We start from the raw sequence: 24705 nt of genomic DNA, 5'->3' as shown, positions 1-24705 counted from the left end.
AAGTGAATCCCACTTGATTTTCAAAAAAACTTCTTTATTATTATTTTTATGCTTATTTTTTACCTATTTGTTAAATTAAGGCAACATTCCAGTATGCCATTCTTTCCTTTACCATCCCTTCAGATGCTTTCAGCAATTGCATCACAGCATTGTCTTTTGCTTTCCTTCCCCAACCCCCACCCCCTCAACTTTTATCAGAACATTAGGAAAATTGCAGTTGAGAACAGTATTTAAATCCGGAGAGAGACCTGAAATTGTACTTCACATCCGAACACCTAACCCCACCCCAGTTCATGTCGGCTTGAGGAAGCTGAAGTTAGAATCCCAGTATCCTAAACTCACCTTCAGTTTTGGATCTGCATCAGATCCCAAACTGGAAGGGGCCTGTTTTCCAAATCTGGTTTTGATGCACCCCAACGCAGCTGAAATCTCACAAAAACAACCATTGTTGTGTGATGTGCATTAATTGGAATTTTAAATAATAGAGAAAATAGCTCTTGAGATTTCTGTTCTGTTGTGAACTATAGCTCTTGTTCAGTTTTGAACCTGAACTCTAACCTAAACTTAATCTGGATCCAGATATTAACTCTTTGCTCCAGTTCTGTTTCCAATAGCATTGGGTATATACATTGTAACACAGAAAGGCGCTGTTGGTTTTGGGTTTTTTTACTACAGGTCTGTCTTACAACAGATAATTTTTTTTCAGTTAGCCTAGAATCTACATGTTTCTACCAGAAACAGAGCAAAAAACTTGTTGTTTGGCATAGAAGGTTTACCTCATTTTCCAGTGGTTCTAAATATAATGGTTTTTGAGTTTGGCATGAGGGACTGCAGTGGCTATGCAGGTTTGAATCCTGGTTACAAGTGTTCCGAGTCTGGAAAAATGACTCCGGACAGAGCTGGAGCTCCTCAATGCTATCCTTAGCCAACCCATTCAAGTGTGGCATTAAAGTGTTTTGACAAAATTCCAGCTATTCAAAGCAGACGTGTTGTGTCTGTATTCAGCAGAGAATTGCACAAGGTAATATTAACATGGCTTTCAAATGCAAAATTGGATTCTGCTTGGTGATAGCCAGGTGGGGAGATAATTTTATCACTAGGAAATCTCAAGAAAATATGTTTTTATTGTTAGAACTTTGTCCACCTCTTTCAGAAGGATCCAAAAGATCAGAGGAAGAGGATTCCAAGAAGTGAGACAAGGAAAAGAAGGACAAGAACAACAAGGGTCCAACCAGAAAAAGCCAAAACTAAGCACTGTATGGCGACCCTACACCCACTGTGCAAGGTCCCAGTGCCTAAAGGAAGAGCATCCCTCAATCAACTGGACAGGTCCTGGCAGCAAGATTGTTGGTGAAAACCCTGCAGGGGGCCTACACTTTTTATGCAGTCTTTCTCCACAGGGCTAATGGCTCTGCCTCTCAAGCCACTTCCTCGCTTTTCTGCAGGGATTCAACTACAGCCCAGTCTCTTCCCTTGGGCTGTTTGTTTTGGAAGCTAGTTTTGCTCTTATTTAATGTCTTCTAAGTTCTCAGAGAATTTACAAACATTAATGAATTAGTCCTTAACTGAAGTATTCTTGTCCCCATTCTACAGATAGGGAGGCTGAGTCACCGACAGTGCCTGTGACTACGACTTGCCCAGGCTGTCTCCAAAGATATTTTGCAGAACCGCAGAGAATTTGTGTGAAGAATCAGAGGTGGTATCACGTGTGTTGCCAGTCTAAGCTGAAATACTCTTAGTCAAAGAAGAATTGAAGGCAGCCCTATGCCATCAGCTCTATTTTTACCTATTACTTTTTCTCTTTTAATTCCAATACAAGAGAAAAATAAGGGAGTGAATTCCCCAATTAAAACTTAGATTCCCTTATCCTGGAGCAATGGGACTTGCATTAAAAGATGTCCTCTACCTCTCTCTTTGGTAGGAAATTCTCTCGGTGGGCTGGTTTGCTTTCAGATCCTAAGCCAAGGTCCTCACACTATGCACACTGAGGGAAAGCATTTAAAACCTTTTTCCCTCTCTCCATCCACTCTATTTCGCTCCCTTTGATCCTCTGGACTTTAAATAAGATCACAGTAGACAAAGCAGTCACTGTTCTCTGCGACTTTGGGCAAGTCACTTAACCTCTCTTTCAAAGTTTCATACATGTTGGCTAAATAGCCACAAGCCCTTGAGCAAGAAGCTTAATCATACATTGGGATGATGTGTTTCTAATGGACCTGTGTGCAGGCTCTCATGGCCTTGAGTTGTTCCTTATAGTATGTCTGAGAGTTTGTTTTAGCCAGGTTGGACGGGGGGGTATGAAGCTTCCCTCTCTCGGAGTTTGGGTTTCAGCCATCTCTGCCTTGTTCTGAAGTCTAATGGACTTTCACTTCCAATCCTTTCATCTCCACATTTTTCAGTCATGGCAATTTTCAGAAATGTGACCCCTCAGTGGGACTGCAAGGGTTTGAGGGGACAGAAAGGAAAGTTCCCCGAGTCACTCTTTTAGTTGCTAACCCCAGCATGCTTTTTAGTTTACCTTTTTTAGTTAAACTTTTTTTTTTGGACCGACAAACTGGTGTGTCTGCTGCCTCAGGAGTTACTTCCTAAATGTTCCATGTGAATGAGCTCATGGTCCTGCCAATCCTCTACCCAACTCTCTTCTCCCCCTTTAATAAGAAACTGCCCTCTCTGGATATAGAGCTAACCATTAAGATTTATTTGCTTCACACTCACTACTGTACATAAGCAAAGAGATTGTTTGTCCATTTCCATGACCCCCACTAGAGTCTCTTCCGGTCCAGCCCATATCTGTCATTGGTTAAAGTTGTACATTAACTTGACTTGTGGGCAGATAGCCAAGACTTTACCTCTTCCCGTAAAGGATTATTCTAGCCTAGATATTTCCACCTTTTGGGTTGAGGTGGCTGGGGTCACCACATTGAAAATCTGCAGTGCCACTTATATCTTTGCCTTACTCTTTTGTCTTGCTCTCCCCTGTGCATATAGACAGCATAAAGTTAGCTCCCAAAGTTTCATAAGCTGCCTCTTTGCGAAGCCCATCTCTTCTTTTGGGACTGCTCACTATCCGCTGAGTCTCTGGAATTATCCACAGGATAGTAGAAGAGGGGGACACAGGACAAGAAGAAATTACACACCGGTAATTCAGTTTGTCAGAGTCCCTTTTCTTCTCCTCTTCTGTCTCCCTCCCTTCTCCCCTCATGTTATGAGAGATCCTATCAGAGTTATTGGCTGTAGAATTCAGTGAAGGGCTTAAAGGGATGAAGTCTGCCCTTATATCCTCTGTCTTTCATTATTTCTTGCTTCCTGGCATAGATGCTTCCTGGCGTAGATCATGTTGGTCGTCTGGCATTTTCCACAGTGTGAGAGGAGGAGGGACTCTGAAAAACAGAAAAAAATGAATTATAAGTAAGTAATTTTTCCTTATCCATGCCTTTGTTTTGTATAGTGAGTCCTACCTCCTTCCCCAGTGAAGGAAAACTGTATATAGGAATATGGCACTAAAAGCAAGGATATAGGTACGAAGTTGCCAGTCAGCTCAGCATTTACAACAGTCTGGTTCAAGTCTCCATGTCTTCCTACATGCATTCAATTCCCTTTAGCCAGAAAGGCAAAAGACACTTGTGTTTTATAGTCATTAACAACCCACTGATTAGCCATCCTTTGCCACCTTTAACAGCTGCCAAATGGCAGTACCAGCCTATTAGGCATCCAGCAATATACTCAGGTTTCTCCTGTTAGGGGTCATTTCTTGAATTCTGCAACATGATCACATCCATCCATCAGCTCTCCAATTTAAAAAAATTAATTAATTTCATAAATCTGAGGCTTGTGAATCACAGCAACTTGCTCAGTCTGTAGTGTTGGGCCAACTGAATCTCAGATTTCAAACCAACAATCACAGTCTGCACACAGTATAACTTAAAAACTCTCCTCCCTGTTCCTCATTTCCCAAGCCTTCTGTAGCATTCTGGACTTTCTGCTGATTTTTATAGCTCTAGGAGCAAGCTTGTCACAGCTATTATATTAGCATTTCCATAGCAGACTAACAGAAACCTTCCAATCCATCCATATATACAACATTAGAGAGGGGCTGATCTTATACTGTGTCCATATCTGGATGGATTTAGGTTTTCAACAGTTTATCCAAAGTAAAATAGCAGAAATCTCATGGGAATCGATGTTTCCTCCTTTACCCACACCACTTTTCCTTCCTGAGGCCCCCAGTAACTATTGCTGTCTAATGAGGGTGGGGTGTGCCTGCTAAGTCGGGCCATTCCCTTGTACTGTAACCTTCTGTGAATAGCAGGTGCCTACCTAGCCCCGGGACAGCAGGAGCTGTCAGTCTGCCCCTCACTGTCAGTACTGCCTGCGAGAATTAAAACTCCTAAAAGCTCTTGTGTGGCAACTGCAGGGCTTCTGTAGCAATGCTGAGACAAGAACATACACTTTTTTTCTAGGTTTAACTGTATCTCAGATAGCAACAGGTGACATACATAAGTTTATTTGCTTACAGCAGAAGGATTGAAAGCAGATCCGAACAAGGTCCAGGCGTTCAGAGATATACCAGCCCCGGTGGATGTACCTGGGGTGCAGAACTTCCTATGAATTATAAACTTCCAGTCCAGATTCTGTCTTCATTTGGCAGCAGTAGCGATGCCTATATGCTGGTTTACAAGGCAGAATGTGGAATGGGACTGAGCAGTGCCACATCAGCAAGTATTTGAAACTATTAAAAAAGCTGATTACTGATGCCCTTGTCCTGAAGTACTGCCAACTGGGGGATTCGGAGAAAGGTGCACTGGAGAAAGGACTTGTAGGTGGTTGAAATACAGGGACAGCCAAATTTGTATGCCAGCAGAACTCTATTGGAAACTGACCAAAACAGAAGAGAGCAAGACTCTGTAGTGTTTGGGATGGAGGGGTTCCACCACTATATCTATGGTCTCCTTGTAATAATATAATCAGACACAAAACCACTGGAAACAATAATGGCTAAACCCCTCCTAAGCACTCTAAAAAGACTGCAGCCAATGTTAGTGCACCCACAATCATCATCATCATCAAGGCAAACCCCAAAGGGATGTAGCATCCTTGCAGCAGAAGTGCCATCCAGACCGATCCCTAGCTAGGTCCCTAAGACAGGTTGGCTGGATGTTCATACTATGTCTCTCACTGGTGATCTTATTGGGCCACCAGAGCTTTTAGCACCTGAGCAATCACGAACCGTGTAACAGCATTCCTTGATAAACATACTTCCTAATTCATTGGTCTTTAATCCTAATAATATGTCCATACTAAGAAAGCCACGGAAACTAAGCTATTGTTGACAGAGGCAGTTGCTGGCTTTGGCTATGAATATCCTCACTGCTGACCTTGTCCAGTCGCTTAATATAAAGCAACTGGCAAAGACAAGGAGAATTGAAAACATCAATCTGCTGCTCTTCAGCCTTCCTCAGCACTCTCATTTCACAGCCGTACAGTCGAGTTGATCTAACTGTGGTTCTGTCAATCTGTAGTTCTGTTGTAAGCTTGATGTCACGATGCCTCCGCGGAGGCCCAAAGTAATTGTAGTGACTGCTGCAATACAAGCATCCACATCTTTCAAGCATCCTCCAGTGGACCAGCAACGCTATTCAGAAAAGGTAGATACCACCTAGGTGATTTCTAATGTTGGCTGACACCCTGAGAACATTCCGTTGCAGAGCTGCCAGAGCTATCAAGTGCAAGTTCTGATGGCATGAGGGGCAAAAACCTCGCTGCCAATGAAGAGGGACTTGCTACAGTGAAAAGTAGTGAGAAACTACAAAATGGAAAATGGCCAGCGAAAGATGTAGCAGCTCTGGGAGAAGGCAATACAGATCAAGTCTTTAGGAAGGTACAAGAACTGATGGACTAAAGAAATCATGAGTAGTGCAGTGTCACCCGAATTATACAAGGTGATCACTCAGGAGGGACAAATATTACAACAAATGCCTTTTCTAGAGTCATCTCTGCCATAAGGCACACAGGAAACTGTACCCTGGTAACAGCTAGGCAGGTGACAGATTGTGATCACTGCTTTTGACTAAAAATTGTCTACACCCTATTATTATTGTTATACCCTCCGACCAGTCTTCACCCTGAACCCCTGGTTTGTTTCATCCACCTATATGTCTTGTCTTTTAGACTGTAAGTTCTTTGGGCCAGGGATTGTCATTTTCTCTGTTTGTACAGTTTGTAGCACAATGGGGTCCAAACTGGTTGAGTCCTCTAGGCATTACTGCAATATAAATATTAAATAATTAATAAAAACAAAACTACAGACATCTGTAAGTCAGATACAGTAGGAAGAATGGGAAACCATACAACATGCAGCCATAGAGATCAAGAATGCTAGAGTGTGCAGAGACAGAGAACAAATTTGGCCAATGCTGCAGCAAATGTTAGTGCAGCCACAATCATCATCATCATCATCATCATCATCATCAGTGGTGGAAGAAACTCTAGAGGCAGAGAGGTCCAATTATCTGCTCAGGGAACTACACTATTTCAGAAGCTATCCATCTACCTGAGGCCATGGTATAATGTGATTGACTAGTCTCCGTGTTAGTAATCTCTGGCCTATAGGTGTTTTGTAGAATGGAAGTTCATTTGTTTAATGTGTTTGTAAAAATGGGAAAGATGTCATATGGTGAGTGGAACCGAAGAAAGAGAGTGAGGGTTAAGGTGAAACTTTTAATGCTGTGGGATTTAGAGGCTTCAGGAGTGAGGGGGGTTGCTCCTGTGTGGGACATGGAGAGAATCAACTGAGCCTGAACATGTAATTCTAGCCTTATAGCATGTTTAGTGAACACTGTTCCTTATGTCTCTGCTTATGTGTTGTATAGTAAGAGTAGAGAAAAGACTGTTCCACTCCCTGCTACCCCATGTGTTTGTAGCTTTGGCCAGCTACCTCATTCCAGAAGAATCTTATTGGATTAGGGGGAAAGGGTAGCCATCATGATCGTTAGGTTTAAATGTTTTGAGATCCATTGATTAACCCCTCCTCACCAACCCTGCACGCATAGAGCTAGATCCTGCGTTGGTGTAACTCGGCATAGCTCCAGCTACACCATCTTACACCAGCTGAGGTTCTGGCTCTCCATGCTCAAAACTTAAAAGACCCAGTTAAATTTCTGAGAATATGTCTCTAAAATATCTCATTGCTTTTAAACAAAGATTGAAATGTCATCAGAGCAGGTCTGAGCTCGGAATTGAATACATTTATAAAAGATAAAATGTAAGGATGTCTGCTTAACAGTATTACTTTCTTCTTGTATTGAATTGCTTCTCCTTGTGAATGTCAGGGACTAATAGCATTGGCTAGAGATCCAGACATAATGCGGCCAGACATTATGCAAACTTCTACCAGCAGCTTTGATAATGTACCTCAGTCATGACCTGCAACACTCCAGCTATTTCAGCTCTGGACTTTCTTCTGCAAAAATTGCCAGTGGTTGATTTACTGTGCCAGGTTGCATGGTGGTTTTGGTAATGTGGAGTGAGATCCATTGGTGATTAGTCTCAGGCCATCAAACTGCTCTTCATGTGTGATTGTGGCAAGATTTATATCTTTATGTAGATGAAAGACTAGTGTGGTAACCAGCCCCCCGACACTGTAGCCCCCCTCCATCAAGCACATGTTTCCAGTGTAATACCGAAATAGTACCTATGTTTGTCAGAAAACATTTATTTCAATTGACCCTATGCAATATCTAACTTGATCCCTTAGGAGTATGATTTAGCTTAATATGGTCAAAATCCATTGTCCCAATCTCAGGACCTCAAAGCATAGATGTTGTTCTAGCTGCAGTTCTTTTTTTACTCCACTGATATTGCTAACATTTAAATTGGGAAATGCTGAGGGCACATTTAATAACAATTGAAACCTAGTAACAGTGTGTCTCAACTTCTGCCCAGTGTAAAATATTTCTAGCCCTATCCTTTAGATTTAGCTTACATCTAGGGTCTTCTAAATTACCCAGCAATGTTCATAGTAAAACTTACTGTAGAGTTAAATTATCTACTGGATACTTTGTAGCTGAGTGCAGTAACAGTGCCATCAAGTGGCCATTTAGGTTAATCACAGGTTCTATTTAGTGAGCACATCCCCAGATTTAAAAGTAAATATAAGAGGGTGGAGAACAGCTTTTGAGCAGTGGCCAGTGTAGGTGCTTAGGTGCTAGGGTGATAAGCACCACTGAAGGGCATAGAAGGGAAGCTGCTGGTGACATACATTGAATCAATGAATTCCCTTGGTTTCCCTGGCCATTTCTCTTCCACCTGCATTTGGGGCTGCTCTTTCCCCCCCCCCACCATTGGAGTCCCACTAGATGGGACATTTTGACTTTACTGTAGATCTGAAGGCTTCCCCATGAGAAGAATACCTAGGTCTGGAAGGTGCCTCACTCACTGCCACCTTTAGAAAACTCTGCATTGTTAAGGAGATGTGGGATTCTCATGTCTAGAAATTTGGGGTTTGGGGGTAAAGATCCCCTAACTGTACCTACTGTGTTGATATGGGATGTTGGAGGACAGTAACCTCCCTTCTTTCTGCAGTGAGTGCTATTTATTTTTAAATGAAGATAGAAAGCATCTCTTTTACAAGAATCTTGTACCATGAAAACACCACAGAAAAAGAACTTAAACTCTTATTTGAAACAAATTCCAAGGTATACTATGCATCACTTCCATTAGCGTGTGTACAACTGAAATGTCCTTTCTTTCTTCAGATCAGAAACTTTGTTTAAAGATACTCTTTCAGCTTAATATTTCGATGGAGGAGATGCAGTGCCATAATAGAAAACAAATCTGACAAGGCCTGGAATTTGACATTTAAATAAGTGGTTATATATAAATGATCATCTTTGTACATTTTGCGATTGATTTGCCCTGCACTACCACTGTTCTGTAATCTGTTGCTGCAGGCTCAGTGATTCATCTGGTCATTTCTGGTAATCAGTAGAGTGAGACGGTGATATCCACTGAGAAGCTGCTACAGAGCTTCCAGCTCAGTCATTGTAGGTTTTATTTTGCACCTTGGCCCGAGAAAACTATTCCCAGGATGCACTGGGACCACTTATTTTAACAAACCATAGCACCTTGGAACTTGCTACTGGCTTCAAGATTAATGATTTTAGGATGCAGCATTTACAAGGAGCCAGGGTGATATTTAACTCTGGGTAGCTGCTGCACAACACTCAGAATAAAACAGAGTAAGCGCACTTATAACTGTCCTGTTGTATCATAAATCAGGGATGGGAGAGGCAAATTGAGTTAGCACCAAGAACATCCCTACGTTTGGCTCCAAAGCTGATCTTCAGACAATCAGAATGAAAGACGTCTTGGGGACCAACTCCAAAATCATCACAGTAGTCGTTCCAAGTTTCCCAGCCTAGTTCATGATCTAAGAAAATTTGATGCAGTTTTTAAATGTGTTAAACATAATAATAAGCAAATAGTTGCTGCGCTTTTAGTTTTGTTTTGCTGCTTCATCATGTGATTTCAGAATGGGTATTACAACAGGCAACCCAAGGCTAAGAAAAATGCATTGGCACTGAGTTTTCTTCTCCACCCCCCAAATTTCTTTTGCTATTTCTGTAATACATAATTATTATTCATGGCAGAAATGTGAGTAAATCAAGAGATAAATTGCAGCAGCTGAAAACCAGTGAGAAGAGGGAGGAAAAAAGGATAAGAGCAATAAAATCCTTAATGAACCTACCAGTTGACAGGGTGCCAGGAATCTTAAGGAGTTATACAATGAAAAAGATTTTGATATTGTCAGAGTGACAGCAGAAGGTAAAGTGTGTGTCCATAACTGTGAATGGGTGTCATTCATTAAATGTAGCACTGTTAAATATTGGTTCACGAAACTTAATAGCTGGGAAATGACGTATTGCCTAGGATTTTCCAGAATTAAATAAGAAGCATTGCACTGGGAAAACAGTAGGCAGGATTCTCGACTGTTTTACACCAGTTTTTATGCCAGTGTAACTCAGTTTACTTCAGTGAAACTACGGGTAGAATTAGACTAACGAACGTAAGTAAGGATGGCTGAATTTGCCTGAAAATGAGGAGATGGAGGGGGGATTGTGTAATCCTAGCTGCATATGTTACCATGACTAATTCTAGTGACAACATCAGCTATTGCTTTGATTGTGTTGATCTGGAAGATTTGTATAGGTCTTCATTTTTACTAATTGAAACTGCGCTGGGTAACAGAGAGAAATCTTTTTACTGTGGCTGTCATAGGAGTTTCATTGGAATTTGTCTGCAGGACTGTACCACCGATTATGTGTATGAGAGTAAACAGCATACACTTGCTTTGGAAACTTGCAGATTGGATTGCTGACAGAAACATAAGCAATAACCTGTTTCTTGAAAATGAGATGACTTGACTTTGAGTATGATTCTGTATTAAATAAATACAAAGGTAAAAATCAATCATGCAAGATGTTGACTTTAGAGGTTTATAACCTGAGCTGATTTTGTTTGTACTGTAACTGTATTTCATTGAGATTTGGCTTTATTTTATTTATAACAGCCTTTTCAGAGTATCCATTTTGATGTGGTCCCTGCTCTGTTAATATGGTATTTGACTGACATTGGAGACAGAAGTTTATAATCTGTTTTGTGCACACCTGAAATGTGGGGTGAGCAGTTGTTATAGTAGTCAGGTTTGGGACTGACATTTATCGGGTCAGAGTCTCTAAGCTGAGATGCATATGTAGAATAAAGGTGTGTATATATAAATGATTCTCATTTCCAGAAATAAGGAGTGGCAAGTGCAGAACAATTTCAGTTTTGTGGCATCTGGCTTCAAACAAAGATGGTGGTTAAAAAGCAAACATCAAACCGACATTGTTACTTAGCCCAGACTGGAGCTTGATCTACAAGTGATTGTTGAACTGACGGAAAATCAATCTGAGGATCATTTGCACAGGAACGTATTCTGTGCGATATGAGATGTAACGTTTTTCAATAAGTGATGACAAATTGAGACTAAGAGAAGAATAAGTTCAAACCAAATCAGGGAAACCAGATAAATAGATTATATGCCAGGATGTCAGGGGGTGCCTGTGTGCCAAGTGTTAAAAATCGGGACAGGGGTGGGAAGTAATAGGCGTCTATATAAGACAAAATCCCAAATATCGGGACTGTCCCTATAAAATCAGGACATCTGATCACCCTATGTGTGTCCCAGGCCATCAATACCACCTAGTAGCAAGTGTCCAGGCCACTTTGCCTAGCGGTTACAGTTTACAACAGTGGTGCCCAGTGGTGAGAGTCAAGAGCCATTCTGCCTACCAGCTACAGTCCACAGTAGCATTGCCAAAGGGTTAGAGTCAAGGGCTGCTCTGCCTGGTGGACACAGTCCCTGGGGGTAGGAGGTAGGCGAACCTGGCTCCACCCTACTCCACTGGGTTCTGACCAGTAGGCCATATATGTGACCTGGGGTGTTTTTTACCCTTACTCATGCTCCCTGGGTTACTTCCTACCGCTGTTTCCTGTACCTCTGCAGTGTCATGATACTGTCTTGGGATCCCTCTTGGCTTTCTCCCAGGTTCATCTCAGGAGCCCCTTCTCCTGATGACATCATTGTCGTTGCCCTCAGCTCCTGTGGTCAGTGGGCTTCCAGCAGCTTATCTAGGAGGCCAATCCAGGCGACTTGGAGTCCCGGAAGCTTCCTGGCAGTCCCGGAAGGTTCCCAACTGCGCTCCTCCTTGGTCAGCCCAGACTGAGCTGAGCTGAGCTGAGCTGCTCTATTTTGAATGCTCCCACCACGGGGAGCATGCCTAGTAGAGACAAGGGAGCATGGCTTTCTGCATCCGGAGCAGGTCCTTAACCTTCGCCTCACCAATGCGGAGGTGATGTACCCTGTCACACAGGGGACCAGGCATCATAAGAGGATTTTCTGTGAGATAAGGGAGGAAGAATGCCCTTGAAAGTGGATGTTCAGAGTACCATTCACCGCAGCAAATATACAAATAGAGGCAAGAATGTCCGAAGATGTTGAATTCAGGTGTAGGATTAGGAGAATGGACATTGAAAATGGTCCAGTTGGTGAGATCACTTCCACAAGGATTATTTTTTCCCTATCACTGAAATAATGTAAAGTGCTACTGTGGGGTTTATAAATGAACCATCAAGAACACTGATTTTTCTAGCAGTGTGGAATTGTGTAGAATAGGGTGCTTTGGATGGCTGAAAAGGGAGGATGCCACAAATATTCGTTTTTGTAAATATGGATGTAATTTCACTACATAAAAATATATAAAAAAATAAGTTACCGTCCACTGAAATTGGATTTTGCTACACAGTTGACTTATGTGGTAATAACATTTTGCGGGCATATACAGCACCAACTTTCATTACCTTTGCTTGAGGACATGTTCACACTGTAGAGACTATACTGGCATAGGTACGTCAACGTAGTTATGCTGCCAGCATAAATCCATAACATAAATGCAGCCTACACTGACAAAGGGAGTTTTCCCACTAGTGTAGAAACACCACGTCCCCATACAACAGTAGCTACATCGACAGAAGCACTCTTCCATTGGCATAGCTGCATATACACCAGGGGTGAGATCAGCACATAGCTGCATCAGTCGGAGGTGTGGATTTTTCACAACCCTCACCAACATAACTATGTCAGCCTATCTTAAATGTAGACCAGACCTTCTATTTCTGCTTTAAATGAGTCGCTCTTTCCCTACCTATCAACCTAGTGTATGCACACCCCATCACAAGCTCTTTTTACTAGATATATTTGTAATTATCTCACTTGGCACCTCTCCTTCTTTACATCCTCCCTCTCCCAAAAAAGAAAAGAATAGGCCAATAAAATGTAAAAATTTAGATTTTGTAGCCTGGGCCATTTGGAGATCCGCTGAATCAAAAAAAAGGGGGGACGGGTTTAAAAAGTCAGCAAAAAGTACATTTTAAATAACACTAAAGTCCCTTTTCTGCTTTTTTCCCAAATTTCCAAGCAGAATATTCCCCTAGGATGAAATGAGGAACATGACATTTCAGGGACGTTTTCGAGGGGAACGTTAAAAATTGGGCTTATAAAGTGAGACAAGCATCAACCTTAATTATGAAGGAGCCATTGCTACTCAAGAATATAACACAGGATACAAAGACAGCAACAGACACTGCCACTATTTCTAGTTCATCTTCACTGTATATTAGGAAGCAGTTTATGTTGTTAGGAAAATAAGTAACCGCCTCCTGTTTGTTTGTATAAAAATTAATGTATCAAATCAAAGTACATCTTTACTTGCTCAAAATAATTGATTCACCTGCATTGGCACATGCTCCTCAGTCAATCAGCCTGAAATACAAATAAATCCTTTTTTTATGAAAAACAATTTTCTGCAGAATTTTATGTAAAAACTTGTTTTTTAAAGCATCTCAGCTTTTCCAAAGCCAGCAAGGGCTCAAGAAACTGTCCATGCCTAGATGTCTGCCTCTCTCAGGCACTCAATGTAATAAGCAACTTTTGAAGGGTTATCGGTCACTTTGTTTCCTTTCTCATTTCTTCTTGGAGAAAGAGGCAGAGCACTAAATGATCCTGTGAAGTAATCTCATGCAGTTTGTGAATTACAAAACCTAGTCAAAAGGCCAGAAAAACAGGATCACAAGCCTGAAAATCCTGTTGTTAACATACTGTACTTTATAATATCAAAATGGTACACTGTATATTTATTTATTTTGCTTCCAGAAGGTACTAGGCACTTAACAGATGGGTGCCTGAACCAAAGAATTTACAGTCTAAGGTGCTGATCTTGCAATTTACAGTACATAGAGTGTCAAAATAGAGGCGGCTGCTATTGCTAGCTCTGCTTGATTGTTCATATGTTAAGAAGCAGTTTATTATAGCAGCAGTGTCTATCGCTATCTTGGTAGCCCATGCATTGTAAATTGCAGGATCAGGACCTTAGTTTGTAAGCTCTTTGTCACAGGCACCAACTATTAATTGCCGAACACATTATGGAATTAAAATAAATAAATCAATTTCACACAGTGGGATCATTTTTATTGGTTTTTATTAAATCAGTTTTGATGTTATGTGTGTATACACTAAATTGCAGGATCAGGGACTACATGGGTGTCATATAGACAAAATAAAGATAAATGAGCAGGGGGTGGGAAGGAGTAATTCCTGCCATAGAATGTATATTATCTATCAACTAGTCTTACGCTAGGCCCTGTTTGTGAATGCCACGAGTTACTGATCTGTTGCACTAAGTCCTGATGTATTTAAAAATGTACCAAAGGAATAACGCATTTTTCCCAAGGAAACATGATTCAGGGCTATGATGGCAGTAACAAGTCTGTCCTCTTCAGACAGTGCTTTGATGTGTTACTGGGTTTACCATTCCTAGTAGCATCTTTCCTGACACAAATTGCTACTATTGATCCTTCCATCCCTGGGCAGTGGTCATCCAGAAATCAACCTGGTCATCCAGAAATGTACCACGTCATCAGCTAATGTCTCTGGAGTGATGCTGTTCAAGTATCATCTGGATCTGCCATCATGTATCTCCTGTGTGCTGCCAGTGGCTGTGTAAGATATTGTGTTATTGTCACCAGTCCCTGATGTGGTCTTTCAGAGGGTCTCTATTGCCTGCTGATTGGCTTTCTTTGGTTAGCCCCTGGACAGGACACTGCTTGGCCCCTGGCCTCTAATTAGGCCTAGTGGTCTCCTTCAGTCCCTTTGGGCCATGTTTCTGGAGGAAGCAAGGTACAGGGGTGTTACCCCTTCACTGTCCCAAGCCTTTCTGCCTCTCTTCCTTCTCTGAGCGCTCTACTTTTATAGCAGACCTTGTTCCTGTATTGGTTGCCACTGTGAGTGCCTGCCTCCATGACTGGCAGTTCTGGCAGCTGCATAGGGATGTGGTCAGGCTGCTTTCCCATAGGCAGAAGAGGCTCCCTCCCCCTTCTGCCTCTGCTCAGTATGGGGTTTGTAGATCCCACTACAGTTATGTTCTCTTCCATGTATGTCAAACCTCTACAACTAGTTGTTGCACAGTGTCACCTTAATGTTTAATTTTTTTTAAAAAAGAAACCACTGTGTAGCCTTCTCTGTCTCAGCACTTACCTCTCCTAGAACAAGGTCCTTGGTTGCGTTCCATTAATTGTAGCACAGAAGCCACATTCCTCCATGCAGTTAATAGCTCATTCTTTTGACTGCTGGTGACTCCTTCTCCTTTATTATTGTGTGGTCCACCCTATGGACCACTCCATCATCTTACTCCACTTCCATAATTATACAGGCATCTCTAGTTCCTTCTTGTTGTAGTTCCTCTCCCACCTATCAAAGTATCTTTTCCCTCATCTGCTTTGACTTAGCAAATTGTGGCTTTGATTTAACTTCTTTCAGCTCAATGTCTCTAAAACAGAAGTGCTGCTATTGGGTATAAGGAGCATCCTCTCTCTTTGTCTTGAACAATTCATTGCCTCCACTGGCCAAATTCTATTTTATTACACCGTTGCAAATGCGTCTGTCAGTGTGATTGTATAGGTGTAACAATTTGGGAAATCTGTCTATATACAGCCTATGAATTGTGTTTGATATAGTATGTACATCTGTGTTAGAGGGCAAACTCCATTTTGAATGTGGGGCTTCTCTGCCTTCTGTTGTTTTTTCACCTCAACCTTGGACTGAAATTCCAGGGGCTGGTGGCACAGAGCTAACAATGCAAGGTCATTAAAACTGGAAGGCTCTCTATTCCCAGGGAAGTCCCCTTGGACAAAGAGTTGGCTACCGCCCAGAACCAGTCTGTCTAGATGGTCTGGTGACTAAGCAGTGGTTCAGCTGGTGGGTGACTTTGATCATTTGAAGAGGCTTATCATGGGGTCACCTGACATAGAGGACTGGGGGTTTTAAAAGAAAGGATCTCTCACAGTCCTTTGGGGAAAGAAAGCAGAATGAAGCTGGCTGGAGGGGGGTGAGGGGAGAGAAGAGAGAGACACATACACTCAGTGATTTGGAGGAGAAGCCATGTGCAAACGGGGGGTCCTGGACAACCTAGATGACTCTGACCTAAGAACGTTCAAGTATAATGAGGAAACTGAAGCAGGAAAATGCATACAGATGTTTTATTATTTTGTCTAGAGCTGTATATTGCTTGTGCTGTCTAAGGTAAAGAGTGATTGTGTTAGAAACCTTTACAAAGCCTGCGTGTTATGCCTTCAACTGTGACACATCCCTGAAGAGGTGAACTGTAAACCAGAGTGCCCATAAGGCTGGAATGCTGGAAAAGGGTGTTCTTAATCTACTGAGGAGTCTGCAGGGGATCAACACTGGTTCCGGAGTCCGAGGCAGCTGGACCGCGAGGTCCCTCTTACACAACAGGGTAACAGCCAGAGAGCCTGTGCTCAGGAAGCGTGACACAGAGGTCAAAGAAAAAGAAAGTGCTGCAGCTGACTCAGACCAAAAGAAGCTTAAGAGTGCATTGGTCTGGCATAGTGGGACCCAAACACAGCAGCCTATTGGGGCTGTAACAACAAATAGAATAATTTGGTTTATAATCCATAATTTGATGTAATTCTTGAATTTAAATTCTAGTTGCTTACACATGTCCTTTGTCTATAAATCGGCTGTTAGCATCTCTGTAACATTGCCAAGGTACATTACTGTCTCAACTCCATCTCTGCTGAAAATTCTCATCCAAACCATCAGCTTCTTTCACCTTGTTAGTCCATTCTCTTGAGGCTCTCTAGTTTTCAACCTGTGCAGAATACTGCTGCCTGTCTTCTCTCATGTACCATACCTAGAACTGCAATGCCTTCATTTACTCCTCAAACAATTCTCCTGGTTCCACGCCCACTTCAGGATCCAGGTCACAATTGTCCTTGGCCGGATCCTCAACTGATATAAATCAACCTAGCTTAATTAACTTCAATGGAGCTACTTTGATTTATGCCAGTTGAGGATATGGCCCCTGGTGTATGTATATCCCTCCATGAACTTGACAAGACTGTCTCATGGAACTTGGTGCCCTCTACACCCTCTGCCCATCTTTCATTGGCCCCCTCTTTGTCCCTTCACACAATCTCACTATTGTTGGTGCAAGAACCTTCTCCTTTGCAGCAGCTGTCACCTGTAGCAGCTTTACTGTAACTCTTTGCCTTATTAATACAATCTCCTTTTAACTCTTATTTGAAAACATCTTTTTTCTCTCTTACCTCAATTTCTTTCTCCTTCTGCTATTATTTACACTTTAACTGTATTCTTTCTCTCTCCCTTGTTATTTAATTCAGATTCTGTTATTTAACTCTGTAAAGTGCTTTCAGGTAAAGTTTTTATGAAAGCTGCTCTACAAAACAAAGCTGTATTTCATTGTATTATGGCAAATGAAAAACACCACGCTTTGCATAACAAACCATATTCTGACACGCTCTGTGGAACAAAAGAAAGAAAAAGCTTAATAATATAAAACATGTTTGTCTCATTATGTAAAAGGGAGAATTACAGTGTTTTCACTGAGCATCAGGGGACATATTACCAGTTTCAGTCATGCTTCTGTAATCATTCTGTACAAGAATGATGCAAAGGAAATCTTCAGCAGAATATATGTGTATCTGTTACACAGAGAATATACAGTATGGTGCGTATCCACATACCTGTATCTTTTTAGTACATTTGCATTTTCAGAGTTTTGAATGTTCTATAAATGATCAAGGCTTGACTAATAAACTTTTTGCCAAAGGGAAGCCTTTCTTTCCTTTTGTCTTCTTTGAAATACTTTAGCTCGGGAAACTTATCCTTAATAACTCAACTCAGTGATATTTCTGTTAGGGTTGTGTCACAAGATCTATTCTTTGGAGGAAAGGGACAGTTATTTTCATTTTTTTCTTCTCACCCTTCCTGTTTTACCTCAAATCTAGCCCTAACTGCTTCAGGATTAAGGATTTGAATCCCAGATGCGAGTTTAAACACTGAATGCTCTTCTTAGTACTTCCAGCTGAAGGCATTTGATGTTTACGATAATAGATTTTAGATGGCTCTTTGTACAGTGTTCTGGAACTAGATGTGAAGAGAGTTATGCCCTTTAAATGCTCTATGCATTATGCATTGCCTTGTATTCCATTCTGGGACTCTGTTTCCATATTGAGTTGGTTTGACATTAGCATCTTCCTTTTGTAGAAAAAATAAATAAAAAAATCAGACTTTGGAATCTTAAATCAAAATAACTCTTATTTTCCTATCTTTCAGTTCTATAAAAATTAGTGGGGTGAAAACCACACCAAAAAAAAAAATTCCTTAACTCTTCACCCAAACCTAAAAAGGAATTTACTTTGGCCATATTCACTTTTCTAAATGAGAGGTAATGCAATTTCAGAAACTCTTGATCTTATACCAAAAAAATAATTAACTCAATTAAAAACAAAATTCCAGTGCTTTACCAGAAAAATAAAAACATGCTTGCTTAGTTTAAAGCAGATAAATGAGCAAACAATTCACAGTGAAAAATTTACTCTGATTTTAACCTCTGTTTACATATTGCAATTGACTCAAATGTATTTTTATATTAATATAATTGTCACATTTTTTGCAATTTTTTACGCTGTTTGGATTGATTACTAATAGTTTGTGAGAATTCGACATTTGTTATCCAGAAGTCCCATGGCATCATTACTGTTGCCTAATGGGATAGATGTAAATCCTATCAATAATCAGTAGGAAGGTTTGAAGAAGCCACTCGGGCTTTGACTCTCAGGGAGTGGTAGTAAGTTAGCCAGATGTAGCAGATAAGCAGGATGATGGAATTTTGTAAAATACTAAGCATTGTCCTTTCAGGCTCACACAGGCCCTGTCAGAGGCATCATTCCTAGAAAAAATAGACCATTGTAAAACATAGTGGGTGGATGTAGCATTTAGATTTAATTTTCCTGTCATATTCACACACAGCCATTGCATGTGTATATGTGAGGTCCTATTTGCGAAGCTTGCAGTGATGTCCTTGTTTGGTTCATTTAGTTATCTCTGGATGAGGTTTCTGGCAGGGGGTTGGGAAACTTTCTCCCACTGCTGTATCGAGCAGCCTCCAATCCCACATAAGGTATTACCAGGTCCAGTGTGAATATTTACAGAGAAAAGTTTAAAATGCATCCAGTGAGCATTTGTGTCAGTAAAACTTGATCCCTTGAATGTCTGTGGAACAAGAATAGAATAAATGCTGGGGATAATTCCCTTACCACCCTCTCAAAATAAATATTTGCTGGGCCAAATTTGGGTGTAGATTTATATCCAACTATTCAAAAGTCGTCAGACATCAACATGTGAAATGCTCCTTGTTTCTTTTGATGTTTATTTTTCTCTCCCATAGGATGGAGTTTTAGTATGGGGTCTGCCTACCAGTTTCACAGCTGGAGAGTATTTGTAGTCGTCTGTGCACTGCCTTGTGTCTCCTCAGTAGTAGCACTCACTTTCATGCCAGAAAGTCCAAGGTTTCTGCTGGAGGTAAAACTTTCAACGTATTCTTTATAATTCCCTGTTCCTGTTTATCTTATGTCTGGAGCATTCATCCCCATAGTATCACAGCACCGGGTACTAAAATTGTTTAAAAAGTATTAACATAAATCTTTTCCATAATTTGGTCAAATTTTATAGGTTGGAAAACACGATGAAGCTTGGATGATTCTCAAGCAAATTCATGACACCAACATGCGAGCTCGTGGTCAGCCTGAAAAAGTCTTCACAGTGAGTATTAATCACCAAGCTGACCTCTTAGAGCAGCATCCGTTCTCCTGTCAGCCAGGTCCTGAATGGTTTAGCAATCAGTAACTGTACTCTACATACCTGTGGTACATCTGACTCAGAGTAAGGAAGTTATTCTACAGCCCTGCCATATAAACTAAATGGCTTCAGTTTTAAAATCTACCTAAGGGATTTAAATACCCAGTTTCCTTTAACATTAATAGGTATTAGGTGTCCAGATCCCTTGGCTGGCTTTGGAAACCTTAGCCAGCATATTGCAGGGCATGTGGATCAGTGATGTAACAATAAGTTCCATTGTATTGATATAACCAATATTCTCCAGTTTTAGTGTTTCCTTAAGAAAGCTGCTGCAAAGCCTACGCCTGCCTTAATGTGGATAATAGTAAATGCAAAAAAGAAAGATAAAGTCCCTGGACCTCTAACAGCTGCGTTTTATGCACTGAAACCTTTTCAAATGAATTTGTTTTTACTGAGCTAAAAGAATAAAGTATACTGCACTTTTGTAGAATGTCTTTTATATCAAGATCTCAACACATTTAAAAATAATTTTCTGATACCCTCCCGGGAAGTCGACTATTTATTATAGTTGCCTCTTTGGCCTGCGTTATTACCAATATTCAGGGCCTTGCAGATTTGTTTCCATTCGGAGGAGAAATGGATTATATGAGACAAGTATTTCTTTGGTGAAATCCTGTTTATTTACAAAGAATGTGAGCAAAGTCTTGTTTCTCTGAACATGGCACAAACCACAATAGTCAGTTTCCTTCCTCAGAAATCCAAATCTGCCTCTCCAGCCAGTTCTGTGTCCGAAGGCGCTCTGTCTCTCTGCTCCCTCTCAAACTCATGCTCACGACTGTTTGTCTTGCTTTCTGCTGGCTTTCTTGTTGCTTTAACACACATCCAGCTTGCCAAAAACAATCCCCTACTCCCTGCATTTGCAAACAGTCCCAGGAGAAATCCTCAAACGTCACGATGTAACTCTATTCAGGCTTTGGCATGCAGCCAATTGCCTTGGGTGGTAGCATCTGTTGTCTCCAGGTGTCTTCATATAGGAGCTTAGTTGCTCCTTCAGTTTAGTCGAAAGGAGGGTGCTTAGTGCACCCATCAGCTTTAACAGGTCTGTGGCTGCCTTTGGATCAAAGATCCTCTTGATGGCAGCCATTAAAACCTTCCAGCATAATGTTGTTGTTATTACACCTACTAATACCTACGGTCATTTGTAGGTAAAGCAAATTGCCTAAGTCTACACAGTGAGTTAGCAGTGGAGCTGTGAAAGAACATGGGCTTAGTTACTCCTGTTCCATTAATCTAACGGCTAGAGAACACTCCCTCCTTCTACATTAATTATTGAAATAAAACACTGGAAAAATGATTAAAACTAAACTCAGTGTGTTGTTTTTAAATGTTGTAAATAGTTTGTCAGCTTTTAATATGATTAAACTTCCGCTTTCCCATTGCATGGATAAGAGGCAAAACACCAGGGAGTTGGGATTTTTCAGTGCTGCTGCTGTTAGTGATGGGAAAACTTGACTCCTAAATCCAAAGTATTGTATTATATTGTACATTGTATTATACATCAAGGTTATGCATTGAAGTGGTCCCTAATGTAGGCTTGTGTTTTCCTATTACAATATTAACCGAATAGAATGCTAACACTATTAGAATGTTAGCTTATCACAGTTTTCTCATTGGACCATCTTAGCACCTTATCATATTAGGTACACATGCAAAGAATTTTTGTGTAATTTTCTTTTTGTCTTTTAATCTTTTCAATTTAAATTAGACCTGGCTTTTGTGAATTCTTGTCCAAGTATTTACTTAGCTGGTATTCTTAAACTTCATAGCTTCATCCAGTCTGACTGTATGCCTGGATATATTTGTCATTTTTTATTTGACCTCTGTGTTACTGGTTATATCAAAAAGATACAGATCCTTTGGTAGTTAATATGTTTTCTGATCCTGCAGCAGATCTAATTTCTGTTTGATTCAGGTGATTTTCCTTTTTCTTAATTATTTATTTAATTTGAGTGTTTTTCTTTTGATACGTTTTCCTAATTATATGATGTCATATTTTCCAGAAGCCACATGTTATCTGCCAGTAATATTTACACTTGTTTCCAGTATGACTAGGGCTTCACCTTTATATATGGTTATCAAAACCAAAATGAAAAGGAGACAAACTGAACTGGGGTGGGAATACACTTAGGCTATGTCTACACTATGAGCTGGGTAGGGTAGCCACTCACACATTCCCAAAATAGCAGACATGCTGGTATTTCCAGGAATAACACTGCTCTGTCCCTGCCAGTGTGATCCTGCCAGTGTAACCTCACACTCACAGTGCGTGCAAGCTCACACCAGCAGGGGCGGAACAGCATGATTCTTCAAAATGGTGTCCCTTGTCTAATACTGGACAAAACCACATCTGGTTTTATCTGAGTACAAACATTCAAAAAGAGGACTGTCTGGTTTAAAACCAAACAAATGGCCTGTCTAGAGCTGAGTTGTGATTACTCTACTTGTGTACACATACTCATGCTAGCTAGCAGAAGTATAAATAGCAGTATCTACACCAGCGACACCATCACAGGACCTAACCAGATCAGCCACACCATCACCGGTTCATTCACCTGCACGTCCACCAATGTAATATACGCCATCATGTGCCAGCAATGCCCCTCTACTATGTACATTGGCCAAACTGGACAGTCCCTACGTAAAAGGATAAATGGACACAAATCAGATATAAGGAATGGCAATATACAAAAACCTGTAGGAGAACACTTCAATCTCTCTGGACACACAATAGCAGATTTAAAGGTAGCCATCCTGCAGTAAAAAAACTTCAGGACCAACTTCAAAGAGAAACTGCTGAGCTTCAGTTCATTTGCAAATTTGACACCATTAGCACAGGATTAAACAAAGACTGTGAATGGCTAGCCAGTTACAAAAGCAGTTTCTCCTCCCTTGGTGTTCACACCTCAACTGCTAGAAGAGGGCCTCATCCTCCCTGATTGAACTAACCTCGTTATCCTTAGCCTGATTCTTGCTTGCATATTTATACCTGCCTCTGGAAACTTCCACTACATGCATCAGACGAAGTGGGTATTCACCCACGAAAGCTTATGCTCCAATACGTCTGTTAGTCTATAAGGTGCCACAGGACTCTTTGCCGCTTTTAAAGATCCAGACTAACACGGCCACCCCTCTGATAAATAGCAGTGTAGCCATGGTAGCATGAATAGCGGCAGCAGAGGCTTGGCTTAGCAGTGCTGAGTAAGTACGCACCAGTTTCAGGCGGGTGCGTATTCAATATGGCTAAGCCAGGCCTCAGCTGCCGCTACTCATGCTACCCTGGCTACATTGCTATTTATACTCGTGCTAACTTGTTGAGAGCTCTGTGAAGTTTGAAAGCTTGACTCTTCCCCCAGCAGCAGTTTGTCCAATAAAGGATATTACTTCACCCCCTTTTCTCTGTCATATCCTGGGACAAACACGGCTACAACAACACTGCAAATATTTATACCTCTAGGCAGTTACGTTCTTAGGCTATGATTCACAATGTAATTAGTCACATGCCTAACTTCAAGTATATGAGTAATTCTCATTGAAGTCCACAGGACTACTAACATGCTTAAAATTTAAGTATGTGTTTACCTTCCAGAACTGGGGCTTTTAAAAAAGCATACATTAAGTTGCCTCAGATCAATATCCATGTAAAAAATCTTCCAATCCACTACAGACAAAATTCTTCCCCCTCAGTCAATTCATACTGCATTTATGTTAATTGAGCATTTTTTCTGGGTGAATTTTCCTTTACAATGTTCCATTAGTTTGTAAAATTTGAGGTACTATGCACTTCTAGTCATCTGTGGAATACAGAAGTTGCCTTTTCACTTAGATATGCAGCTATTCTTGTTTTTTGTCTTTCCCATATTTCATACTGCGGAAACTAGACTTGCTTCAAAATATTTTTTCTACACCGACCCAACAGAAAATCTATCACTTAGAATAGTCCAGTCTTGCATCTCTCTGTTTATAGTTACAAATTTTTACAAATAAAAGACAGAAAATGGATTTTTAGATAACTTAGTATTCTTGTTTCTTCAAATCTTTTTATTTATTCAGCTGAGCATTTTTATAATTTTAGACGAAAAGAAAGGAATTCTGTTATTTCTTTCAGGATATTATCAAAATGAATTTTGTTGTCATTGTTAAGGAGCACCTTATAGTTCTATTGGGTGTGGAGCTAATTCTGCAAAAACAAGTTCTCCAGCTCGAACCAAAATCATAGTTATCTATATTAGGAACATTTCTATTTTGCTACCAGAATCTGATTTAAAAGGGTTAAGATTTTTGGGCTGTATCCAGTGCAGATTAGTTGCTAGAAACAGCTCCTTGACAGGGTGTACCGGGCCTTGAGGCCCCCTTCTTGGAGGCCTCATGATCCTACCAAACCTCATCCCAGAAAGAAGCAGTGGAGGTGAGTCCTCCAAGTGGCCTAGAGAGGCTGCATGGGACACAGCCAATCAGAGAGAGGCTGCAGGGAGCAGCCAGTCTGGACACAGCAAGCCCATATGAAAGGACCTGCAGGGCAGAGGTGAGGGCAGTCGTTGCCTGGAGCTGAAGGAGTAAGATTGGTGTTCCTGGCTGGCTGAGGGCGTTAACGGACTGTGGACCGAGCAGCTGCTAGAAGGGATCAGGGGAGCAGAGAGGGTCAAAGACTTCAGCCCTACAGTGAGGGCAAAGGTGCTGGGGAAGTGGCCCAGGAAATCATAGCAGCAACACGGTTTAGTTAAAGGAACATGGTAGGTGGTTGCTATTTTTAGGACTGGGACCTGGAGTACTGGGCAGGCCTGGCTTCCTCCCATTTGCTGCTGGGGAAGTGGCTTGAATGTTGAACTGGGAATACAGCCCCCCAGAAGGGGACCTGAACTGTTTAGTAACCA

At 41.1% G+C, this 24705-nt stretch overlaps 1 protein-coding gene across 1 annotated transcript in view; it reads left to right on the top strand.

Moving 5' to 3' along the window:
* SV2C (synaptic vesicle glycoprotein 2C) overlaps positions 1 to 24705 on the top strand; it is a 168423-nt gene that overhangs the window by 115635 nt on the left and 28083 nt on the right. Inside the window, exons 4-5 of the mRNA XM_077816311.1 lie at positions 19365 to 19498; positions 19649 to 19738. Coding sequence (XP_077672437.1) covers positions 19365 to 19498; positions 19649 to 19738 — 224 coding nt within the window. The remainder of the gene's footprint in view (positions 1 to 19364; positions 19499 to 19648; positions 19739 to 24705) is intronic.

This window comes from Eretmochelys imbricata, chromosome 5 (assembly GCF_965152235.1).
Source record: "Eretmochelys imbricata isolate rEreImb1 chromosome 5, rEreImb1.hap1, whole genome shotgun sequence".
Taxonomy (NCBI): Eukaryota; Metazoa; Chordata; order Testudines; family Cheloniidae; genus Eretmochelys; species Eretmochelys imbricata.
Note: the sequence above shows the minus strand (reverse complement) of the source record. Positions and strands in the feature narration are given on the sequence as shown.